The sequence below is a fragment of the Boleophthalmus pectinirostris genome, unplaced genomic scaffold (assembly GCF_026225935.1).
Source record: "Boleophthalmus pectinirostris isolate CB_2022bp ecotype Guang Dong unplaced genomic scaffold, ASM2622593v1 HiC_scaffold_11, whole genome shotgun sequence".
NCBI classification, from domain to species: Eukaryota; Metazoa; Chordata; class Actinopteri; order Gobiiformes; family Gobiidae; genus Boleophthalmus; species Boleophthalmus pectinirostris.
Window position 1 is genome coordinate 10,277,891 of NW_026570994.1, and position 25,654 is coordinate 10,303,544.

Sequence of the window (25,654 nt, forward strand, 5' to 3'; positions counted from 1 at the left end):
AAAATTCATGTATTCAATTTAATTTCAGTTTTGTTTTGTGTTTACTCATAATTTGTACATCATTCAAATTCTGCGGTTTACACTACTAGTCAAAAGTCTGGACACGCCATTTCATTCAATGTTTTCTTTTTCCCTTTATTTTTACTACTTTCTATATTCTGTAAACATACACAAGACATCAAATATATAAAGTAAGATATATGGAATTATGTAGCTAAGAAAATAACTCTTAATTTTTTTGTATCCATGCTTTACTTTAGAGTTATTTAACGTTTCTTTGCTAGAAAATCGTATATATCTTGCTAAATGTATTTGATGTCTTTCGTATGAAAAGTCTGAAACAGGAGAAAAATTTAGAAAAAAGTTAAAATTAAGAGGAAAAAAACCCAAACAAACATGTGTGTCCAAACTTTTGATTTAGTAGTAGTAGTAGTAGTAGTAGTAGTAGTAGTAGTAGTAGTAGTAGTAGTAGTAGTAGTAGTAGTAGGCCTATCGGTAGTAATGTGTAAGTAGTGCAGAATTATAAGCAGCCCTTGTGTTGTAGTAATAATGGTAGTAAAATTGGTACACCTTATAAGTTCACTTTTCTTTACTTTCTGCTAATAATTTTAAACTCAACCCCCGAAAGTATGCATTTGTTTACTCATGTTAAAATATCCCATGTTAATTTTGTGAATGAAGATACAAAATTAGCAGGAGCACCCTTGTGAGGACTACAGCACAAAATTCTATTATCTATTTATAAATGATCCTTTGCTTTAATATAACTCTTAATTTGAATATAATAGCCTGGAGCTGAGTCACCACAAGTGCTGCCGCTGTCTGACATTCGTGTTTTAATTTGCTTTCAAGGCCAGGCTAACTAAGCTAATTACGCAGAAACAGCCTTGGCCTTCAAACTTGGGTAAAAAGTTGTAAAATAAGACATGATCAAAGTAAAGTAAAATGTTTAAAGATCATATATTACGCTATGTGGTTGCACTCTCAAAAACATATGTGGAGTTGTGTTTTGTTTCATTCACACATTTGAGTGACCCTTTATTATTAGTCTACATCTTAAAAGCTCAAAACGCTTTGTTGCACCTTGTGATGTCACCACAGCCACCTTTTACCTTGGCAATTCCAGAGCTGCAATTATCCAGTGATTCTAGGAAAGGTGTATGGAGTTTAAAAACACAGTGTAGGACTTCCTTTATTACCACATGACATCACAAGATGGAACAGTAGAAAGTGTTTTTCATTTGAGAGAAGAACTCAGACTATGCAGGATTTGTATTAAACATGTTTGAATGAAACAAAACACAACTCCAGGTCTGTTTGTGATGCAGAAACAACATGATAACACAGATCAGAAAAGAGTACCGGTAGGTCTTTAAAAGTTGCTGTAAATAATTATTGAAGGTCTAAATCAAATCTTTACCAAACCAGTAGAGATCCTGTGTGAGATGCTGTCAAAACGCTGGTTGAGCTGCTCCACTTTAGGTCCCACTTGCGCCTGGCAGTTCTCTCCCCTGGTTGACATCAGTTCCTGAGCTAGGGCTCTCACTTCCTCCATCTTCTCCTTCATCATCTCCAGCTCGGCGCGCAACACCTGTACAACGCACGCACAGAACATTGAATTGTGGGTAATGGTCGGCGAATTCAAAAGTAATCAGGGCTGTACTTAACAACAGAGCCAAAGATGAGTGGGTGATAATGAGTTTTGCTATTCCCAAAGCTAATAACGCTGGAGTGATCATTATCGGAGTCTTCTATAATTAGACTAAGAGCACTTGTCGAAAACATAATATAGAGAAAAATCTGTGTTCGGTTTGGTTTTGTCTCACGGAAATTGCACCATTCTCAGTGATTTGGTGCACGTTTTCCTTAAAGTGGAACTAAACTCTAAATCCACTTTAGTTTCTGCTAAACCGTGTATATAGTGTTTTAATTATGTATTGTTTCGAGTCAATGCAAAGTTAATGTATACTGGGTACTTTTGCAGTTTTCTGGTCAGAAACACCTAAATTGAAGTATGTGTTGCCTTGAATGACCTCTGCAATTTCCATTAGTTGGTACTGGTGGAAGGGAATAAATTACAAAGGTAAAAGTACAACACTGAAGTACAAATTTTAGGTATCTGTACTTTACTTAAGCAAGTTTTACAGTGGATACTTTTTACTTTTACTTACAGCACAGTATCGGTACAGTACCTGTACTTTCTACTCCATTACATTTCACTTTTTTCTGCACTGAAAAGTAAAAAGTACTTTTCAAAACTGAAAAAGCAGCTTGGATGAGTTGCAGGAACGTATTCGACCAAATAAACTTTTGTCCAGCTGACAAATTGAATTTCTCCTTTGCCACTTTTCTTTATGGTTTTAAAACTGCTGAAATGGACTTTATTTTTTTATTATTTTTTTTTTTTTAGCAAATTTAAGCACATTTAGTTTCTGTCCCATCTCTGAGCAACACAATACACAAAAACACAAACGGCTAGAAAAAATAAGAAGTCAGTTGAATGAGAACTTAAGAACAGCTAAATTCTTCTTCAAAATCACTACCTTTCGTTCAAAAAATCTCTGCAAAATACTTTAACTTTTTATTTTTTAAGTACATTTTTAAGCTACTTTAAAGCAATTAATGTTATCTAAAAACAAAGTATGATTTGACCAGACCTTAAGAACAGTGTCATTGGGTCCCTGGCTGTCAATCTCATCCATCTTCTTCTCCGCTCCATCAATCCACGTATTCACTTCCTCAATCTGTCCATCTAACTTCTGCATCTGCCTCTGATAGTCCTATAAACAAAAACAACACTGGTAAGACTGCCATTTTGTTTTTCACCATTTAAACATATATGCATTAAGTAGTAATTACCAGGAGCAGGTTGAGCCACTCCTCTGCTCGGGAGGTGACCGCGATCCAGTTGCAGTGCAGGAGGCTGACCTTATCGTCCACCAGACCCCCGTGACCTCTCAGCACGGCTTTGAGGGCCTCGGCCAGCTCCACCACAGCCTGAAGCTGGGGCTGTCTGCGCTCGGTCTCTGCGTGGATGGACTGGGCCAAAAGAGGCAGTAAAGTCAGATAGTCAAATACTCATGGAAAAGAAGCTGTAGCTGCAAATTATTCATAGACAAATAGATGTTTTTTAATGAGTATGTGCATCTTCCACTTTTGACATAATGTTGAAATGTATTGATGGGATAATGTCTTGCTTCTGTCTGCTGTTGTTATTATTATTATTTTATTATCACTATTTGAAACCGTAATTAGCATTATACTTCACTGAATGTTCCGAGATTACTGTATTGTTTTGTGTACATTTCACTTTAATCTTTTAACCCTCACCCTTAAATAGAACTAGCTGTGTGTTGCTTCTCATCACAGTGGCTCAAACAGAATATGCCAAGCAATATTTAATTACACTTCCAAAATGTCCCCCCCTTTAAAGTTCATGTCATGTTGAAAAGCCTGGACCTACAGCCCTGTCTGTGTTAGAGCTGTTTCTAATTACCTGTGCCCACTCGACCTCGGCCTCTAGGTCACTGGGCATGCCGTCTACAGCCGAGCGGCGCGTTAGCTCTGCATCAGTAGCGGCTAGCCACTCCGTCAGACTGTTCAGCTCCTTACGCAGTTTCCTGGATAACTTCAGACTCTTCTCCAGCTCCAGTTTGCTCTCCGTCACCTGCAAACAAGCTTTATTTAGTTAGTTATTTTTCTTTAGTAAACTGACATATTCATTAATCATATTACAATGATTTATGAGTAACACAAAAATTACGCATAATAATTCTAAATGTACTTAACAGAATAATAATAAAAGGTTACTCAAACACATGTGACTGAAACAAAACACAACTCCAGGTAAGTTTTTGAGATATAACATAGTTAAAAGCCGGTAATACAGGACATTTAACATAAGGGCTTTACCTGTGCTCCCAGTTGATTGTACAGTAGTTTCAGAGCAGTCACTCTGTCGTCCAACTCTTTGGGCTGCTCCGTCTGCTGCTTCTGGACAATCTGTCTTCCAGTTTTAATCACTGTCTCGACTTCACCTTTGACCTCACTTAGGATTTTGTATAACTTCTGTAAAGCACATACAAAAAAGTGGGGACATTTAGGCAAGTCTGGTTCTGTTCCAGTCTTGGTTTAGTTCTGGGTTCACAGTGTGTGTGAACATAGTCAATAAAATACCATTCCTACTGTCTTTTCATCCATATTAATAAAATAATGTGCAGATATTATACAAATAAGTGACATGTTTTACCCACCATGCATTGCTCCAGCTGTGACTGCACCACGTCCTGCTCCACACTGCGGATGTCCAGCACCCCCACCTGTGCCTTGACCCCGGCCAGGATACGCTCACACTCTGACAGCCTGGCGTCGTAGTCGGCAGGCTTCTGAAAGAGCCGGTACTTGGCCCACACATCTCCCAGCATTTTCTATAAACACATTCACAACAGTTATCAGTCATGGAAGAAGCACTTGATTTTGTTTCTTGAGTAAAAGAACAGATACCAGAGTAAAAAATACTCAAGAAAAAGAAAAAGGATCACATGAAAAATCTACTTAAGTAAAAGTAAATGTTCAACAATGTACTTAATATGTAAAAAGTAAAAGCATTTCATGCAGATTTTGAGATCTAACAATGATGTAAGGATTTTGATACAGATTTGTGCTGAATTTTGTTCAACAGAAACAACTGAATACATTTTCCCTAAAGTTTTTTATTTGAACTATGAATGTGTTAAAAGTAAACCCTTTGCTTTTTCAGCAGAACTCAAACAATAAAAAAAATCTTTTACTTTTCAGTATGGTTCAAAAAATGTAGTGGAGTAGAAAGTACAGATACCTGCTCTCAAATGTAGTGACACAGAAGTAAAAAGCAGCCTGTAAAATGCTCAAGTAAAGTACAGATACCTACAGTACTTTACTGCTTTTATTTTTTCAGTGGGGGAATATAACAATCAATTCAAAAAGCATTCTAACAGTATATTGTTACTTATTATAAACACTCATACCTGTGTAGCATCAATCTGCCCCAGTACTCTCTCTTTATCTTGATTCTTCTTCCTCATGTCATCCAAAGTTGTTTCATGCCCTGTCAACTCCGTTTGAATTTTCTGCAAAGCAAAAATAAAAAGTTAAATTTGCGCACATGAGCCGCACCTCCCCTTTCATGCCACCAGGGGGGAGTATCCTGCAAGGAGAGACGTTTAACCATCCCCTGCTCATTTGCTGTGTTAAAGCGCCTTGTAATGACCATTCTAATCCAATCTGTCTTAACCGCGACGCCATCCTTAGCGCTGGTGGTCGCACATTGGTCTAATCTTTTCCACGACCGTCTAAGAATCACCATTTTGCCATCCATCTTTGAATTCATTATCTATTTGTGCTGGCTTGAAATAAGTGATTAATTGCAAGCATAGACCGTGCGCCCGCTGCCAGTGTCCAAAAGTGGCTACACGGGCTTAATTAGAACTGTGGAGAGGAGGGACGTGCACAAACTCTCTCACCGCATGGGACAAACAAAACAAAAACTACCACTCCTGGCTATTTCTACGACATAATTAAATCCAGATGTAGTGGATGGGGATGCGAGAGGCGGTGATCGATACGAGGTAGTTCGAGGTAAGGTTCGGGTAGACTCCAGAGTGGCTATTGAGTCCAGACGAGGAGCGATGTAAACAATAAAATGTGAATGAACTGGCTGGAGTGGAGATGCTAGTTTCGAGGGTGAAAAGGTTGTCATTGGTGAGAGGAAAAGATAGTTATTAGAAGTGGCAAGAGTTTAGCTACCAAAAGGTTATAAGAAAATTACACTTTGTAGTATAGCATTGTGTAGACAGGTGATTCCCAACCTTTTTTGTCTTGAGTACCTTCTAAGTGTCATCTCACACTGGAGTTTCTTTAGTAATTCCAAGTCTGTTTACAAGTATAATGCCAATTAAAACTACTCTGTTTTCTTAACAATGCAAAAAGCACTGCAAAGAATAATTTAATTTCAAATACCATGCAATGCCACCTTTTTTTTTTTTTTTTTAAACATCTGAAATCATTCCAAGAACCCAGTGTAGACCATGTTGTAGTCAGGCTAATATAAGTTTGTTCTATTTAATATTTTTAAGAATTATAAATTACAATGATAAAATATTTGCTTAAGGTTTGTTTGTTTCTATGGAGATTTCAGTGCTCTGTTTGGAATGTTCCACGGTCTGACATTAAACATCTCTACGTTGCTCAAAATTGCTCAAAAATACCTAGAAAAATATACATTCTGACTGTGAGCGGGGTTGCTTTTCCACAGATCTGACCTGTAACTTAGTCTGTTTTGGTCTCTATGAAGATAGAAAGGGTTAATGTCATACTGTGAAACATTCCAGACAAAGTAATAACATCTCCATGAAGAAAAGCATTTGATGAATCCGCCAGAAAAGTTACAAAATGCACTTTTGAGCGTTTAACCCTCTGGAGGTTGTACATCACCTGCATGATTACATGGAAATAAACTGTTAAAACCACACTTTGGAACATTCTCCATGGACATCTATGCTATACTGTGGAAAATTATAGCCAAAAAGCAGGAGAAGACCATCCTCCAGGCCAAGTAAGAGTCAGGTTTGTGGTGATGCAAGCGCACTCACAGTAATAACGCTTGTTTTTCAGTGTAATAAACCCTACCAAGACATGCTTTTATTTGTCTATTTTTTGGCTTTGGTTGTGATTTTAACGTGTCATGAATATCCTGCAGATTTAGGCCACTGTACACGAAAGACCATAAGAAGAATGAATGAAACTGCTTGAGTGTGACAGAATATATTAAAATAGAAAATGTAATGTACCATCCTGAGCAGTAAACATATAAAGGTAGTCCTGGCTGCCTGAAATTGATTGAATTCATTTTAACTATAGTCCCTCACGCTGCTACACACAACTGTACGCTATCAACAAAAGAACTGCTTATATTTTGAAAGTTAATGAGGTAAGGGAGAAACAATATAGATGAGTGAGTAGCTGTCCTAGATCTATTCATTGTTTATAGGCAAGCCTGAATGATTCCAGATTGGGACGCATTTGTTTCTTTCAAATTGTAATGAAGAAAGATTGTCAAAATGTGTTTAAGAAATCTGTTTGGAAATTTTGAGGCTAGCCCAAGTTTTGCTAAGTCCCTGTGGTGTTGTGTCCACCTGGAGGCTTTCCTTATATATATAATTTTCTTTTTTTATAGGGTCTTAAAGTGACCAAGTGTGTACAAAATTACAAATATACTTGAGTATGAGCACTCTTTGTGTTTTCATAATTCTACTTAACATTCCTGTAAATGTAAATTTCTTTTCTCTGAAAATCTTTTATTTTACCTATGATACCTATAGTGCATCATTCTTATGTCTTTCCTTCTTTTTTATTATCATATTCATTGTGAAAATTACACTATTGATTAGTTTTTCAATATTTAAAATTACTGTATGTACTGTTTTATTATCTTGTTTATTTAGCAATTGTATATTATTAATGTGAATTTCATTATTTAGAATTACGTTACATCACAGGTTTTGATTTAAAATCCTGAGCATATTTTTTTTTATTTTGTGGGATATATAGGCATAAAATAAACCATAGTTCAAGCTTATCTCTCATATAGAAAACATAAAAGAACCCAAATGAAAAAAAAGGCGTTTTCTAAAAGGCAAAACTCAATACAAACTTGTGCTTCTTGAGGTATTTGCTGCGCGTCGATGTGGTCCGCCAAGTACGCGGTCAGGTGGCGGTCAGTGGCCGCCAAAGACTCCTGGATGTCCCTCAGCGCCTTGTCATTCTCCTGGGCCCTTTTTATGTTCTCTTCCAACTCCTTCTTCCTTTGAGCCGCCTACAAACACACAAAGCATTTCATTAAAGAGTCAATCAGCAGAAAAAATAGCCAGCGGTTTGTGGAGCGTTGTGAGTCTTTTCGATAATTGATCCTAAATACATAAAAGGCTCTTACAGCAGCGTGAGTTCTTGGTAAGTGCAATCCTGGAATACCTGCTATGTAGTGGTTGAGATGGCTGCTACAAGTACAGTTGAAATTGGGCCAACACAAGCTAATTTTAGACTGTGTGAGTGCTAACAAAGCTCATTATTTACATTAGAAAGATAGATTAACAGATATTGCAGGAAGTAAACATGTTATACTAGCTAACGATCTTCAAGGTGTAATATGGACATAAAAGCGTAATGAATCTAGCAAGAATCAATTAAGAACGCTAACCTTTTTTATGGTTATTGCTTTGCCTAGATGTCCCAAGGCATGGCATTAAACATGTGATGCCATCAGGCTAAGTTTCAAGACAGATCTATGGAGAGGTGAGTCTGCTCAGAGTAAAAGTATGTGTTTTTCAAGGTATTGTGGAGAAATAAAAATGAAATCAAGAATGTGTTAATGCCATACTAAGGTAGCCTGATTCCTCAGCCGGTTTCACTTTGTGGAAACTGTATGACCTCGCAGCATTAGGATTTGTGTGCTTGACGGTAGGCAGGTACTTTTTTAACTTAATCAATCACTGCTATTTGGTCGTGACGTATGTAATGCGTCGCTAACGGAGCTAACTGGTATATTAAGCTTTTCCCAAATCCCGTAGGAAGAAGGACAATAACGTCTTTCCCCTTGATAAAATTCACCAAACTTTCTCTTTGTTCTGGCTTTAAATCCTCGATCTCAGAAATCGTTGCCAACACAGAATGTATGGCTCTTCGATGTTTGGCTAGTGCCTGGACTCGCACTTCCGGGGTTCTTGCAAACCATCTAGTGTATTCCTGACCTAGTCACCGGAGAGAAATGAAACTGAGGTGGCGCCAGCCTGGCTAATACTAAGGAACATCCCTGGATGTAGGAATAATGTGTCCATGAGAAGAGCACGTGGTAGACCCCCTTCCCCACTGGAAAAGTTGCACAGTGTACATTTGAATTGAGATATATTTACTTATAATCTACATCAAACTTTTTTTTGTTGTTGTTGTATATATTAAATTACAGGTCCTATATTATGAAAAATTGTCTCTTGTGAGCTCTAAGCCATGTTAGAATGTTATTACTTCATCGAAATCAGACCTGGAATTGTGTTTTGTTTCTCAAAATTCTCTGTGCTACCTTATGATGTCATGAAGCAGTAATTCTCAAGTTAACAGCTACCTTTTCTCTTTAATTAAGTAGAGATTTTAAATTCCAGGGCTGAAATCATCCAAATGATTCTAGTGAAAGTGTATGGAGTTTAAAAACACAGTGGAGTTCTTCCTGTATTGCCAGATGACATCACAAAGTGGAAAAGAGTGTTTACCATTTGAGAGAAGAACTCATTTTAAATATGCAGAATGTGTCAATGAAATGAAACACAACTCCAGGTATGTTTGTGATGAGGAAACAGCATTATAACAGAAATCAGACAATAGTGTAATATGGACCTTTTAAGTTAATGTAGTTTAAATGTAAAAAGTACTCAACTAAAAATGTTAAATCACTATTACATAACTCCAGACTCACTGCTACTTGGGGCACCCTGAGGAACAAAGGTCTTGGCGGCTTCTCCCTCATCTCTCCCCTCTCTACTGCTCCGAATCGATAATATCACCACGGCGACCGCACCATCCCACTGTTGTCAAGTCTTTTTTTCGCTTTGCTTCTTGACTTCCTCCTGTCCTGAGAAGTGGGCGGACTCCGACGCTTCCAACCCACCAATCGGATCACTTACGGCCTTGACATCACTTGAGTCGCCGTCATTGTGGTTACGGGTAGCCAAGTTAATCCAGTACAAGGAGATAATGGAACTAAAATTAGCCTTGAGCCCGTCTAAACCTTGTGTGAACGTCCCTGAGCTCGCACACTCACACTTTTATCCATTCGCTTCTTGTTTGATAATGAAATACGAGAATACATATTTACGAAAAACATCGATAACAACCACCCCTTTGGCGGCGTATTTCATTTCAGCAGTAGACTTGGGCTCATCCATATTCTCATTAAACACTTGCTTCTTCCTTATTACTTACTGCTTCACAAGACAAGAGGAGATAGCGGCTCATTGTTTGTCTATTGTGCGAAAACGCCGCTGGGCACGCACTGGTTTTCACTCGTTTCAAGAAGACACTCAAATTAAAATGGCGTCCGCACGCTTCTTTGATCTGAATTGCAAACATATTTTTTTGCATTGCCGGATAAGGGAGTATTATCTTCAGACTGGAACATTGATATAGTGAGATTAAGCGCAGCTACAGTCTATGGCGTTGGCTTTGGCCCGTGCGCGCTAAACTAGCTCCGTCTGAAGTGAGATAAGTGGTGACGTGTTAACAGCTTGACTCCTCGCCCGCCCGTTATTTTATACTGGATAAGAAGGCGCCTTTATGGGAATACATAATAAATGGTTTTTATGGCTAACCTTGATTCAAATCGCACTTGGCGGCGTACTGGGGAATACAAGCGCAGGGCGAGCATACTGAAATGCTAATGTAGAGATCTGTCCGTTTTAAGCTAGCTGATGTGAGCTTTTTCAACCATTTTTTACATAAATTAATTACTACTTCCCCCATAGGCAAAAAAGTATTCTAATTTAAACAAGATGACTGCTAACTGAAGCTAACTGCAATAGCATATATGTTGATTATTTTTTATATTTAATCTACCATCACAACTTTATCAAAAGAATTGTTGCTAGGGTCAAATAAAATTTTACAATAGTTTTTTCAACCATATTTAACATCAAGTAATTGCTATCTTATACTTATGCAAAAAAAAAAAAAAATCAAATTTAAAGACACTGAAGCTAATTATGCTGATTAAAAATGATTTAGTCTACTCCCATCCTTAAAACTTTATCAAAAAATGATTACTAGGGTGCAGTAAAATTCCATAATAGTTTTTTTTTTTTCCCCTTTCCTGTTTTTAAAGTTAGTATACTGAAATTATAATACAGCAAACTGTCCATTTTAAGCTTGTAAATCTTCGACGTTTCAACCATTTTTAGCATTTTTATATTTTTGATCTGGTTGCTATGGTTAAGTAAAAATTCCATAATGTTGTTTTTCTATTTTTCAGTTTTGTAATATGAAATTTGGCAGAGTACTAGGAAATACAAGCACAAGGCCAGCATACTGAAATACTAATACTGTGAAATACTGTCTATTTTAAGCTTGCTAATGCTTTTTTATATTTTTGATCTAGTTGCTATGGTAAAGGTATGGTCTTTTTGTCTATTTTTCAAGTTGGTAAGAAACTATATATTCATCACAAAAGCATTTTTACTTCTTAAAAATTTGTGAGTGATGAATGTGGCATGTAATTTTCACCCCAAAAATGTGAAAAAATATTCTGCGGATTGACAAAAACAAGTCTAATCACAGTATTTACTTGCAATGACTCACTCCTCAAACTTCTACAGTCAAAATTAAAAACTTCAACCTGCCTATCTGACTGACATTTATTCAATTTTATTTCTATTTTTATTTTCTATTTTTTACTCACAATCCCTCTCTTCTTTTCTTCTCCTTTATAGCTGACAAACAAACATGGCGCCGAACCCACAGCTTGCAATTGCCGCATTTCTGTCACTTCTCCGTAAAAAAACTATGAAAGTACTACAGTATATATTCTCGAAGTACTATCTTTTCTGAATGTAGACAGATACAGTGAGAGGATTATATAAGGCTGAGACAGTGTAATGCGATGAACTCAATTGCCAGGCACGTGCGGTATATGTCACTATGAATCACTATGATAGTATGAGAAGAGATGATGATGATGGGAGGAGGAAGAGTGGTGAACAAAAGACTAATAGAAGTGAAATAAGAGGTCAGGAAAGTAGGGTGAAGGATAAAGGTTTGAATTGAGCTCATTAAAAGAGAGAGAGTGGTTTTGAATAGCTACTTGAGGTTTAAAGGAAGATAGTGTTTTGAGTGTAAATTAATTTCTTTGTGTTGAAGTGGGTTGTGGTACAAATCATAGAAACTCATACTCTAGCTAGAAGCATTATATGCCCAGTTAGAAGCACTGTGAAATACAACATATGTGTTTGGACCATGCAAACCTCATTAAAATGTCTGATCCACTGTATTTTTCAATCATAAACCCAGCTACTTACAAGTAGTACTTTAAAGGTCCATACTTGATTTTGAAAAACAAGGAAGAGAAAGAAGAAAAGAGAAAAATATGTCTTGTCCCAGTACAGATATATTGTCTAAGTAGCTCTTGAGGTCAAAACATGTCCTCTGTTTGCCATCTGGATCAAATTATAAAGCAATATGTTGTTGTTTTTAGCTTTACCGTCACAGCAAAACTCCATACTGGTCTCAGAGAGTTGTGAACAGTGCTTCTAAACTCTTTGTGGGGAATAATTACGCTGCATACTAGGGGTATAGAGATATCCAAGTCTCACTATATGATATCGAACCTCACGGCACGATATTTATTGCAATATCGAAGGAAAGCTCATGATATGTTGGGGAGGCTCATGATTAGGGATGTAACAATATCCAAACCTCCTTGTACGATATTTTCACAATATACATCTCACAGTACGATATTTACTGTGATATTTTGTAGAAGCTAAAGAGCTAAAATTGTTAATGTGCTACTTTTTCCTCTTAAAATGCCTTGACAAGACTTAATCCAAAGAACTAAGATTTAAAAGTGTTTAAAACTGTTATTTCTTCATGTAGTTTACGCTGAAATGGAGCAGAGGATCATGGTCTATGTAGTTCCCTCTGTCTTTTTTTTTGCTATTGCTGCACCATAACTCTTAATTTAAGCAAAGAGACTTGTGATTTGATATATTGTGATGGTCCACGATATTATTGTGTGAACGCTGATGATATCATGATATTTCAGTTATTGTTACATCCGTAATGCATACATAATGTAAGTGAGGAATAATCATAGTTTTTCACATATTTTTAGACAGTTATTTATATCTATATATTTTTGTATTAGCCAATTATTTAATTTGTACACATTTTCAATAACCTTTTGTAAAATAAATATTGTTTTACTTCGGTTTTACAACTTTTATTATTGTGCCATGGCATGAAACATTGCATTTGTGGTACTGTAGAGAACTTTTGGGGATGTGAGGATTATAGGTGCCTTTGTTTCTGGATAACATTTTTAGTTTTATGCATATATCCCAGATTGGACTTCGGGGTGTCCAGCTGGTTCATTTATTTTATCCATTCCATCGGGCACACGTTATTTGTTTTGGTTTGTTATTTTCGGGGTAAATCCTGAGCGGAGTAAATGCTCCATTGGGGGCTTCACAGTAGCCTCGAGCTCAGCAAACCCCAGAAGACAGACTAGGCTTAGTTTTACAGAGTAGGTAACTAGGATTCAACTTTTTTTTTTTACAAACCTAGTTCACTGTCACACTGAACATTAGTCTACAACTCCAGTAGAAGCCATTTTGTATTATGTCAAGAAAAACACTAAAACAACACACCAATAAGCAACAGGCTCCTACAGCTCCGCTCAAACAGTGACAGATACAAGACTACATTCATATCATACTCCATACAACTGTGCAGCATCTCACCATTATGTAAAAGATAATACTCCCTACAACTGCACAACAACTCACCCTTATGTAACAGATAACCTTATGTCCTGTCCATCATCATTTCATCTTTGCACAGTTTTTCCTCACAAACTTATGAGATATACAGTATCAATAATCAAATAATAATAATCAGATCTTACCCTGGCCATGAGCTCGTCCCATCTGGTGTTGAAGGCATCTAGTTTCTGTTGAATCAGCTCATCCAGGACTCCTCCGTCCATCAGGGTCTGGGCCAGCTCCCTGATCTGGTTCCTGTTGTCCTCTGGGTGCTGTAGCAGAATCTCCAAACCCTAAAACAAAATATTTTTTATTATATTTTAAAGGTGCATTTAAACTTTCTGGTGGAGGTTATATCAGAGTTCACAGTATCGCGCTAAACCTTTCTATCTTAATCGAAACCAAACCGGATCAAGTTACAGGTCAGATCTGTGGAGAGGCAACCCTGCTCAGTCATAATGCCTGTTTTTCTGAATGTTTTTGAACTATAAAACTACCTGTAGTTGAATAAATGTAATGCAGAGCTGTTTAATGTCATACTGTCGAACATTCCAAGCAGAGCAAGTGATATATCTATAGAAACAAGCAGGTAACCAAAAAGTTAAACTGAGCAGCATTAGGATTTCTACACATGAACTAGTTGTGGCCAATTATGCACAATTCTAAGTAATTTTCAAGGACTGGGAGAGACTGGAAGTATCATTTAGTACTAAAAGGGGGAAATAGATGTTCTGGTGAAGAAGTTAAAATAGCTGGAATATTGAATTGAATATTATGCAAATTAAAATGATGACACATTAGCACTAGCCGCTGTATTTCCTCTTAAAAATCTTGTATTTTATCAATGAGAAGTGGGAAGGTATTAGTATTTTAGCGCCTGTGGGCTAGCATATGAAAATACATGGCTTTTTCATTGAACCTTTTAGCATCAGGAACACTATTTGGGGACACTGAGAAATTTGGTGTTTTGGTTCCTTTCCATAACACAATTTTATGCATGTTTTGTCCTATTCAAATGCAGTTCCCATCATATTCTATCTATATTTTTGGTAAGTGACGGTTGAAATTACAGCTTCCCGATTTGACTTAAAGGTAAAAAGCATCTTCTAAGAAACTAGAATCATATATTCCCTTTGAAATGTTTTCGCCCCCGTTCACTATAACATCAGTCTTGATTTCTCAGAATTTATTTCCATCAACATTCATAAGGGGAAGAGGCTTTCTTATTTTACCTTGAAGGATAGTATAAAACAGCAAATAGAGAAGCATTGCATTTCATGTGTATTATATTTGGGCAAGATTGCAGTCTAGACAAGAAGTAAATATGAGGGGTTTGGTGGTAGGAAATGGTAAGTTGATATAATGAATCAAAAGTACCTGTTAAACAGTTTTAATTAAAGAGTACATCATTTTAATTAAAGAGTATATTACAATTAATATTTTTGCATTTTTTTTTCCTGAGTATAGTATAGTGGTGCCTTGTTGTTCCTCTTGGCAAGATACTCACATCCATACTGTTCAATGCTATCTGCACAGGAACCTGATCCAGTGCAAATTAATACTTAGCAGCAGATTTCATCAATGACTTTAATCTGAGCTTTGGACCAGAAAGAGCTGACATATTTGGAACTACAATGGGCGAGTCCCTCTGAAATAACATTACATTTTTTTCAGTTAGTCACGCTCACCTTTTTGTTGAACATCAAACACCTAAACAAAACTATAAACGCTCACATTGATCACAGGCTCCTAAAAGTGTGTTTTTAAATGCATTTTGTATTTTTTCTTGAGTTCGCAGACTATCTTAAAACTTTCTGGCAGTGTTTGCTAAAGCCAGGAGTACACTGTGCGATTTTTAGCCCTTGAGAAGATTTTTTCACTAGTGCATGTTTTTGGGATCGGGCTGAGTTTTGGTTTAATCTTGTGTCGTGCTTCGTGAAGTATATATTGGGTAAACGAGAACTGATTAATACCTCACAATCTGTTCCCGATCACAAGACTATCAAAACTGTCTGAAATCCAGTCACATCTCGTGAAGGTTTTGCACTGTTGAAGTCTTGCATATAGTGTGAGAACATGAACTTTTAAATCCAGCAATTTGGTCATACAGTTTGAGCTGGAGCTGAGTGAAACGATCGAAAATATTGCACAGTGTATGTCCAGCATAATGTGAGCATTGTGTCATCATAAAAATTGTGTCACCATACAAAACACCAGCGTTATGCTACTGCAAAGCATCAGTGGCAAAACTGGTAAGTGCTCCTCATTGCATTAAAACACAAAAACTGCATCTAGTCTACAATATATAGGGCGGATCCTCTATGGAAAACCAACATGAGTATTTGATTTATTTTACACGTGTCTACTTACTTCCAGTGCCTCCTGCAGCTCCTCGGGCCTTCCCTCCAGGCTATCCGTCTCATCCAATTTCTGCTCCAGCTGATCCAGAAAGAGATTCTCCTGCTCCAAGTAGGACAGCAGCTCACACCAGCACGCCCACACCTCCTACAAAACACCACAACATCCCGAACAGACTGTGAGCGTTAGCAAAACAAGCTAACAACTTTTTGGAGAGATAAATTTGAAGTGACACAACACTCGTCACGCCATTTATTTTGTTGTTTCTGGATAGCATTGTCTACGCCACATCTGCTCGCCGCCATGATGTTTAATGAGTTGACTTCCCTTGTGCAAATGAGCAACAGTTTGTGCCGTGACTATATAAATCTACCCAGCGCTTGAAACAAGTACCACTATCCGCATAACTTGTGTATTGAAGTTCCAAGGTTGCGCAGTATATAAACGAACACTGACCGATGGCTCTTGTGACCTCTGTGACCTCCTTCTCATTTTTAACATAAAGAGCACTGATAAAGGCTATTGGCGCTGGCAGTGATGTATGAATACGACATCCTTGGCCTTGACACAGTGAAATAGGAGTTCTTTATAGGAGCCGCCCCTTTGCCATTCAGAGCCAAGGTTAGCCTTATTAAAATGTCCCTATTATAAACACAGAATGGATTAGGGTGTCAACAGCTTTTTATCCAAGCACTGAGAGGGTTACATGTGGTACAAAGTCATTTAAAAAAGTTGTAAATAGGATGATATTATGGTCTCCTGGGCTTTTTTAAATACACAATTGGAAGGTTTTTTTCTATTTTGTACGTTCACAATACTGATATGTATTACCTTCAAAAAGCAACATAAAGCAGCTTAGTCCTGGTTTGGGAAAGTCAGAGACTGTCTAAAGAATTGGACTAAAACAGTGTGAGGTCACCCACAGTGTTTTGTTAGGGTCAAATGAAGCTCACGAGGCTAGCAGTTATAGGAGCAAATTTGGAGTCAAGTTCCATATTAGGAATAGGAATTTATTTAATAGCGAAATAGCGAAATAAAAACACAAGGATCATGTAGAGTGGGTTAATACGAACATTTTAAGATCAAAATGACGAGGCTCATTGCAGCTGTTACAGAGAGAGGGCTGACAGTTTTTCAATGTAAAGTCAATTGGAGCCACAGTCATTGGAGTCGGAAGTGCACTGATACTCACTTCCTATTTGGAATGTGAAAGCTAGCAGGTTAGTTATGTCCATTTATATACAGTATACAGTCTAAGGGGCAAGGATGCAGACTAGATTAGTAGTCTAAAAGTATAATACAGTAATTTCGCTACCAAGAAGTTGCTTGTTGACAAGAATAATGCAAAATTTTTAATTATGTGAAATTGTGAAATAGCCTACATAAATTTAGCCAGACTGGCACCACCTAGTGCCTGCGCTCAATTTCATTTCTCTCCAGGGACTAGGTCAGGAATCGGAATGCACTAGACAGTTTGCAACAACCCTGGAGATTGTAGACTGCGCACTGGCCAATCAGTGAAGAGCTGTGAAGCCATGACTGGGTCCCTTTTGTGGTACAGCACAACAATAAACAAAGCGGTCGAGATGAATGTGGATGAAGCCATACAATCTGTGTTGGCAACGATTCCTGAGATCGAGGATTTAAAGCCGGAACAAAGAGAATGTTTGGTGAATTTTATCAAGGGGAAAGATGTTATTGCCCTTCTTCCTACGGGATTTGGCACATTACATATGTCACGACCAAATAGTAGCGATTGGTCAAATAAAAAAAGTACCTGTCTACTGTTGAGCGAACGAATCCTAATGCTGTGAGGTCAGACGGTTTCTATGAAGTGAAACCGGCTGATGAATCAGGCTAGCATAAATTAGGGATGGGACAAGATCTCGTGAGGAAAATGATCTTGTGAGATTTTTTTTTTTTTTTTATTTAGTTTACATCTAGTTTGGACAAAAGGAGTTAAGGGCTGGTAATTACATCTCTTGAGGAGCTAAGGTTCCAAAATATAGGTCTACTAATACAACAAAAATATTAACTTAAAAAATACAAAAGTGCAAAAGGGATTGCACAATTATTCTATTACATATTATTTCAAAATTTCGCCTTGTCCTGTTCTCGTGGACCAAATCTTGTTCCTCATTTCATCTTATGGAAATTCTGTCTCGTCATCCCTAACTTAAATGAGTCCATACACATTTCTCTGTTCATTAGTTGTGGGGCCAAAACAAATTATAGCATTTCAAAGAGTTTTCTGGATTTGTCAAACTATGTTGACTATTTTGCAAGTCGTAGTAGTTGCAAGCAGCAAAATGGCTAGTCAGATTCTTGTGATTAGGAATGCATGCGAGTGTAGCTCCTGCCTGTCTCTCAAACTCAAACCGCAAAGAATTTTAGCCAAAGAATTTCACTCACAGAACCTCCCTGCCACATTAAACACTGTCTATAAGAGCAAGTTTAAATGCATGCATCTCCTGTCTCTTTCAATGCTTCAATTGCTGGGTTTCAGACGACATTGCCACATTCTATAGTACAATGTAATCAATAGGGAAATCCATCTCTCTAGAATCTGAAAACCACCAATACAACTCAATGTTACTGAATTGCATTAAAGCGTAACTAGAAACGGCTGCTTTATGCAAATTGTTGAAACACAATTTAAAGGGGAAATGTGCGACCACACACGCTATTTCATATGAAGAGAGTTAATCCAATAAAAAGCTAAACAGGAAATGAATACCTGCTGCTTCCAAGCTTTGGTAGGTGGAAATTTGGCAAGGAAAGAATTCTTCAAATGTGTGAGCGGATATTGCGAAAAATATATTACATTTTGAAATTCAAAGATATTGATGCGACTGACCAAATTCTACATATATTCTACAAGTATTACAATTTGTTTTCTAACAATCCATATTGTTACTAACTGCTAACAAACAAGATTACCATTTTACATTTTTTTTTGTTTTGAAAATGCAATATTCGTCAAAACAATCTATGAACATGTTTTATAAGTTTCAGTTTGGAGGGTACAAATAGGGCCTGGGAGAAATCGCTAAATTACTCAGACATGTATGGATGATATCTAAAATCTCTTCAGGCATGTTTTCGATGATGGAACAACTTTATAGCATGGTAGAAAGCTTAAAAAAAAAAAAAAGTCACTTTTGCAGAATACCTCCTCTTGAACCCTTTTTAGTTAATTTCATTTGGCAATAGTGGAAGAGTGGGTTGAGATTTTGCCAACCAAAAAGAGGATAACTGGTTCAAACCTTGATGTGCCCCTTGGCAACACACTTCATCCATATTGTTCAAGGCTAAACTACACAGGAAGCTGATCCATGTTGGATGAATTACTCTAAATTGAGCAAATTATTACAAAAGCACTAAGTGTAATTCACTGTATAAAAGAAAAAACTGCATATACTGTAAAATACATAGGTTGAATTCTATATGGAAAAACAATATAACTTACATATGTTAAGACCAATTTCCCATTTAGTTCAGTACTTCCTGCAACCCCTCTGTGTATCTGCTGTTTACTTCATATTTCCCTATTACTTCTACTTGCAACTACTACAATTCATTTTCCATCCCACTTTTTAACTCAGATCAATTTATTTTGCAATGTTTTGAAATGAGAAAAAAATCCATATTGTTTTGAATGGGATCTGGACATAAACAGTAAACAGAAGGCTCTCCTCCGTGTGCCCGATGATTCATGGGTACCTCAAGCGTTTTGCATTTGCCGTCCAGTCTGCTGCACAGGCGTTGGTAGTTGGCCACGAGCACGTCCAGCTCCGAGCGCAAAGCATCGTGGGCCGTGGGAGGGGCTTTGGCGATGAAGCTGTTCACACTGTCGGTCAGAAGCTTCACCTTTATCTCTTTGGAGTGAACCTCCTCCTGGCCTTTCTGTGAATACACAAATAGAAACAATATTTACAACTGAAAACAAATAAATATTATACTGATTAAAGGGCAAAATTGAATCTTGTGAGCATTAAAGGTGCACTATGTAACTTTTAGGTTGAGGGTCCATCACCTGCTTGTTACTATGACATTACTCTGCCTGGAATGTTCCACAGTGTGACATTAAACAGTTCTACTTTATATTTATTCAATTACAGGTGTTTTTTATAGCTCAAAAATACTAAAAAAAAAAAAAAAGCATTCTGACTGTGAGCGGGCTCGCCTCTCCACAGATCTGATTTTAACCTGGTCTAGTTTGGTCTCTGTTAAGCTAGAAAGGTTTAATATCATACTGTGAAACATCATGGAGAAACGCTTTTGACAGACCCTCCACCAGAAAGCTACACAATGCATAAAGTTAATTTTTAAATGAGTACTTTTTACTTTTACTTCACTACATTTGAGAGCAGGTATCTGTGCTTTCTACTCCACTACATTTTTGAACAGGACTGAAAACTAAAAGTATTTTTATTGTGTAATGAGACCTGCTGAAAAGGCTAAGGGTTAAGTATAAGTTTTTAACACATCATAATTTGAGCAAACGAAAATATACAAATAAAAACCACTAGGAAATTGTTACTGTTGAACAAAATTCCGCCAGAAAAGTTACACAATGCACCTTTAAGTCATGTTAGAATGCTGTTACCTCATTAAAAACATAGCTAGAGCTGTGTTTTGTTTCATTCACACATGTTTGAGTAACCCTTTATTATTAGGCTGTCTATAAATCTCCACTGGATAGACAATTCTAGGGCTAAAATCATCAAAATTTTAGTGAAGGTGTATTTAGTTTAAGAACGCAATGGAGCACTTCCTGTATTACCACATGACATCACAAGGTGGAACAAAATTATAACAGATCAGAAAATGGCATAATATGGGCTCTTTAATCTATTCTGCTTTTCTTACTATGAATATTATGAACTCTGCTTGGTTTAAATGCTTAGCTTGAAAGGTCCTGCACTCAATATTTTACTATTTATTTGAGCAAGATAGTATGTCTAGTTCCAGTATAGATATATAGTATAAGCAGTTCTTGAGGTCAAAATATGCCTTCTGCGTTCTGTCTGTGTGGTTAGCATGCTAAATGCTGTTGCTTTACCGTCACTGCAAAACTCCACACTGGTCTCTGAGAGTTGTGAAAAGTGCTTGTGAACTCTTTGCGATGAATATTTAGGATTGCTGGAATGCATAAGTTACACGAGGAATAACTTTGGATCTCTACAAACTGTTTAAATGAACTGGCTCTGTTTTTTTAGGACCATTCCCAAAGCAACTGTCAATTTAAACCAAAACTGTGAATTGTGAAAAGTCCTCAGAACGTCCTCTATAACAGGAAGCCGGAACTAATGAATAGTGGATGTGGTGAGTCGGTTTTGCAGTCATTGAAATGAGCACAAAACTTTACTGATTTGGATGCATTTTACATAATTGTTGTGGGAGTCATAAGTCTGAAAATGTAATCAGATGCAAAGTGTGTGTTTAAATATACTATGGAATTTTTGACTTCTACATTCTGTTTGAATCCAGAAGTGTTTGGAATCGTACCACAGAGCATGAAAAACTACTGTCTCTTCTCTCAAAAGTTCTTGTATCATTCAGACCAAAATAAATCTCTTCTTTTACCTGAGATGAAGACATAGAAAGTTTAGTGATGTCCTTTGTGTTGTTTTTTCTTTTCCTTTTTTACTCCTAATCCGCCAAGTTTGTTTTTGCCAGAATGAATTTGCATGTGTCTTTCTGATTAGCCAATCCACCTGTCAATCACACCCTCTGAAATCATGGAAACAGGATCGGACTCCAGACTAACTCATGTCTGCAAAGTTTTATCAAAGTGAGTGATCATTCACAAAAAATATATATCTATAACTTACATTAACTGTTTAAAACCATACTATTAGAAGTACACTCAAAATATATTAATTAGTATAAACCTTCACCTTCATTAAACTATATTCCAATAAATTTATTCATACATGTAATATGCGGCTGCCTCAAGTTTCGCTCCTTTGTTACTCCAAAGCAAAACAATGAAAAGCATGTATGTAGTGTGTAACATTGTGTGGTATTATGCTGAATCCACCATATTGTGTAATCAGCCTGAGCAGCCCCGTGGGACTCAACATTAATACACAGCACACAAAGGAGAATAAAAATAGGACTCCTAATGGGCTCAAGGAACAATTGAATCAATGCGGCGTCTGGTGTTGACAGAGGCTGGCGCGTGAAAAGGAGAGGAGAGGAGACACGAGGCACGTCAAGGATTAGGAAAGGGAGCGATCAGAGGAAATAAAGGGGTAAACCCAAGGACCAAAACAAGGGACTTTGAGATTAGTGAGAGTGGAAGACGCAAAATCGATTTTTAATTTTCAACTTTTGGTCTGTGGGTAAAGTTTCAGCAGGGAAGTCGTTTGGAAGAGTGGAGTTTTGACATTGCCCATTCAGATTTAGACAGAAACAAAAATAAAATTGAGTTAGTGTTAGTGGTGGAATGTAACAAAATAAAAGTAGTACTGAAGTTAAGTAAAAATGTTGGGTATTTGTACTTTACGTAAAGGTGCACTACGTAACTTTTCGGTTAGGGGTCCGTCACCTGTCTGTTTCTATGGAGATGCCATTGCTCTGCCTGGAATATTCCACAGTACGGCATTAAACAGCACTTCCTTACTTCAATTACAGGTGGTTTTATAGCTCAAAAAAACCCTAGAAAAATGGGCTTTCTGAGCGTGAGCAGGGTTGCCTCTCCACAGATCTGACCTGTAACTTGTTTAGTCTCCATGATGACAAAAAGGTTTAATGCCATACTGTGAAACATTCCAGACAAAGCAATACCATCTCTATCGAGAAAAGCATTTGACAGAGCCTCCACCAGAAAAGCTACACAATGCACCTTTAAGTAAATTTTTAAATGCGTACTTTTTACTTTTACTTCACTACATTTGAGAGCAGGTATCTGTACTTTCTGCTCTTCCACATTTTTGAACAGGACTGAAAACTAAAAGTATTTTTATTACTGTATGAGACCTGCTGAAAAGGCTAAGGGTTATTTTTTTTAACACATTTATAATTTGAGCAAACAAAAAAATTTATAAAAACCACTACATTTGAAGCCTTATAAAATCTCAAAATCTGTGCAAAATACTTTTTACAGTACATTTTTAAATGGGTACTTTAATACTTTTACTTAAGTAGATGTTTTCAAGTGATACTTTTCCTTCTAATAGAGAATTTCTTTGCTTCAGTATGTGCACTTTTACAAAACAGTACTTCATCCACCACTGTCTAGTATACAAGCGATGGTGCGATCCCTACTTTTAAACTAGACTTTTTATTCCATGTGTAGGAGGAGACGGACTAGAGCAATTTCGTAGCTAACCGTGACCCAAGTGTCCAACCACCAGACTCTGACAGACTGGACTGCGCCGCTCCCATCTAATCCCTGAACATTAAAATTTAAAACAAAACAAAACAAACAAGATGCTAATTAAAATCGAACCAAAAGAAACGACGGACCAGCAGACAGTGGGGCAATCGTAGCAACAACAAAATAATGTGTCCAAGTCTGGAGGAAAAAAAAAATCAAAAAGTAATCTCTGAAGTGAGGGAGAAGGAGGAGAGAGGAGTGGAGAAAGTCAGGGTGCCCCGACTGCAGTAAGCGCTGGTCTATTGTTGCACAGAATTCACAATGAACACTGCTCTGGAAAAGTAATATAACAGGGAGAGTGGAGGAAATTTGAAATGTTGTGTAACAAATAATGCATGTTCAAATAGTAGTTTTTTGTGCTGAAATCATACTGGAATGAACAAATTCACTTTCTTCACTTTCACTTTAATAAATAAAAAACATAATACATCACATAAACAGAATCAGATGTGTTTCAAAACTGATGCCTACTGTTATTTGGATACTCAAACAATCTCTACTGAACTAAAAGCAGCTGTTAACTTGAAAATTAGCACTATATGACATCACAAGGTGGAACAGAGCATTTTGAGCTTTGGAGATATACAAACTAACAATGCAGGGTTATTCAAACATATGTGATTGAAACAAAACACAACTCCAGATATGTTTTTGAGGTAACAGCATTATAACATGCTCAAAAAAGTTAGTGTTGTAAAATATAGGACCTTTAAATGATTCAACTACAACTTAACAGCGCTGCAAATCCTCGATAACTGCTCCCTTGTTTTCCCTTGCACCCAGCCACACTACCTCCTCCTTTCCTTCTCAGTAGCTCTCCTCTATCTCCTCTCTTCAGTCCATCCCTCAGCTGCGTTCTTCTTACCTTAAGCTCCTCCACGGCCTTGCGCAGTTCTTCTGGGGTCTTGTACGTAAAGTCTCTCTCCAGGTAATCCTCCTCAGCCTGGTTTATCCACTCCTGCATCTCCTGCATCTCCTTCCTGAGGGCCATGGTCTTATCTAGACCACCTTTGAGCGCAGACTTCTTAGCATAGGCCTATGAAAGAACAAAATACTACTGAAAACAGGTTCAAATACAGGACAGCAGTTGTGGATTTAAGTGCATATAGCAGGTTAGACTAGGAGTGCACCAATACTGATATAGCGATCCATAAAAATTTGGTGGATCAGGTATCAGCTCCAAAATATCAGTTCTGCTGATATCCTAGTTTAACATATAAACTGATGTAATACTGATGCAATACTCTGATACAATCTTTTTCTATAAATACATGAGAGATAAACAAGAGCTAAGGGCTACATAACAGTTTTTGTGATACAATATATTTAGTTTTTAGGAAAATAAAATCTATTTCCAGTTGGTCAGTATTGCAGACACTTAAAGCCATAGTACTGAACTGAAAAAGCTAGATAGGTGCATCCCTAGGTCAGACTAAACTAAAACATAGTTAAACAATTATATTTAAGACTTTGATAAAAATAAATAAATAAATCTTGCCTAATGTTTTATAGTTTTTCAGTCTCATGAGGATCATAATTTTACTTCCTGATTGGTCATGGGCGGCAGATATGATATACATAGAAGTCATTCCTGCTACTGAGCAAATAAACACATTTGCACAATTGTTATGATTAGACAAATAAAAATTACACCTTTATTTTGTTAAACTGGTGGTAAATCAGTTTCTAAAATTCAGTAACAATGTATGCGCATGAAACATATTTTTGTGAGTTTCACAGACCTGCTTGCACACCATCTCCCACTGCGCGTTGAGAGAGTCCAGTTCTTTTTGGATGTGAATTGCAAATGGCGGCTCTGCTTCTTTCTTCAAATACAGCCCCACTTCATTGATGCCGTTGACGCTGGGCTGGATGGTGTGAATGTCGTTTACCAAAGCCTGAAAATGCAAAAAAATCCAAAATTATTAGCAAAGAAATAGCAAAAATATGTATACAGTTTAAAGTCAATGTTTTTTCATGTATCTGAGCAAAACATGTCTTCCTCCAGCTCTCGAGATCAAAATAAGTCTGTTGTGTAATATATCTGCATCTAAATATAAACCTTTATATTGTCCGATAATCAGTAACTGCACTATTAGCATGCTAGTTGTAATTACTAATTACTCATCATGGTGAGTAATTAGGATGCTCAGAATGCATAAGGTAAATGGGAAATAACATTGGACCACCTTAAACTGTTTAAAATGGACTAGCTGTGTTTTTAGTGGTTTTAAGACCCTAATTTTGTTATAATGGGGAATTTCAGTTTCAAATTCAACAGTTACAAAGCCATATTTTTAAGCGACATTAAACTCATTTCCAATTTCCGTTCCATTTGCTCAAGGCTACATTT

At 37.1% G+C, this 25,654-nt stretch overlaps 1 protein-coding gene across 2 annotated transcripts in view; it reads right to left on the minus strand.

Annotated features, from left to right (window-relative positions):
* Positions 1 to 25,654, minus strand: part of dmd (dystrophin) — a 229,785-nt gene that overhangs the window by 122,055 nt on the left and 82,076 nt on the right. For both annotated transcript variants that reach the window (XM_055164366.1, XM_055164360.1), the window contains exons 24-36: positions 25,044 to 25,199; positions 24,167 to 24,337; positions 19,638 to 19,820; positions 15,927 to 16,061; positions 13,700 to 13,849; positions 7,691 to 7,852; positions 5,007 to 5,108; positions 4,254 to 4,427; positions 3,913 to 4,068; positions 3,497 to 3,667; positions 2,860 to 3,039; positions 2,658 to 2,780; positions 1,421 to 1,591 (exon numbers count right to left, since the gene is read on the minus strand). In XM_055164366.1, the coding sequence (XP_055020341.1) occupies positions 1,421 to 1,591; positions 2,658 to 2,780; positions 2,860 to 3,039; positions 3,497 to 3,667; positions 3,913 to 4,068; positions 4,254 to 4,427; positions 5,007 to 5,108; positions 7,691 to 7,852; positions 13,700 to 13,849; positions 15,927 to 16,061; positions 19,638 to 19,820; positions 24,167 to 24,337; positions 25,044 to 25,199 (2,034 nt within the window). The remainder of the gene's footprint in view (positions 1 to 1,420; positions 1,592 to 2,657; positions 2,781 to 2,859; positions 3,040 to 3,496; positions 3,668 to 3,912; positions 4,069 to 4,253; positions 4,428 to 5,006; positions 5,109 to 7,690; positions 7,853 to 13,699; positions 13,850 to 15,926; positions 16,062 to 19,637; positions 19,821 to 24,166; positions 24,338 to 25,043; positions 25,200 to 25,654) is intronic.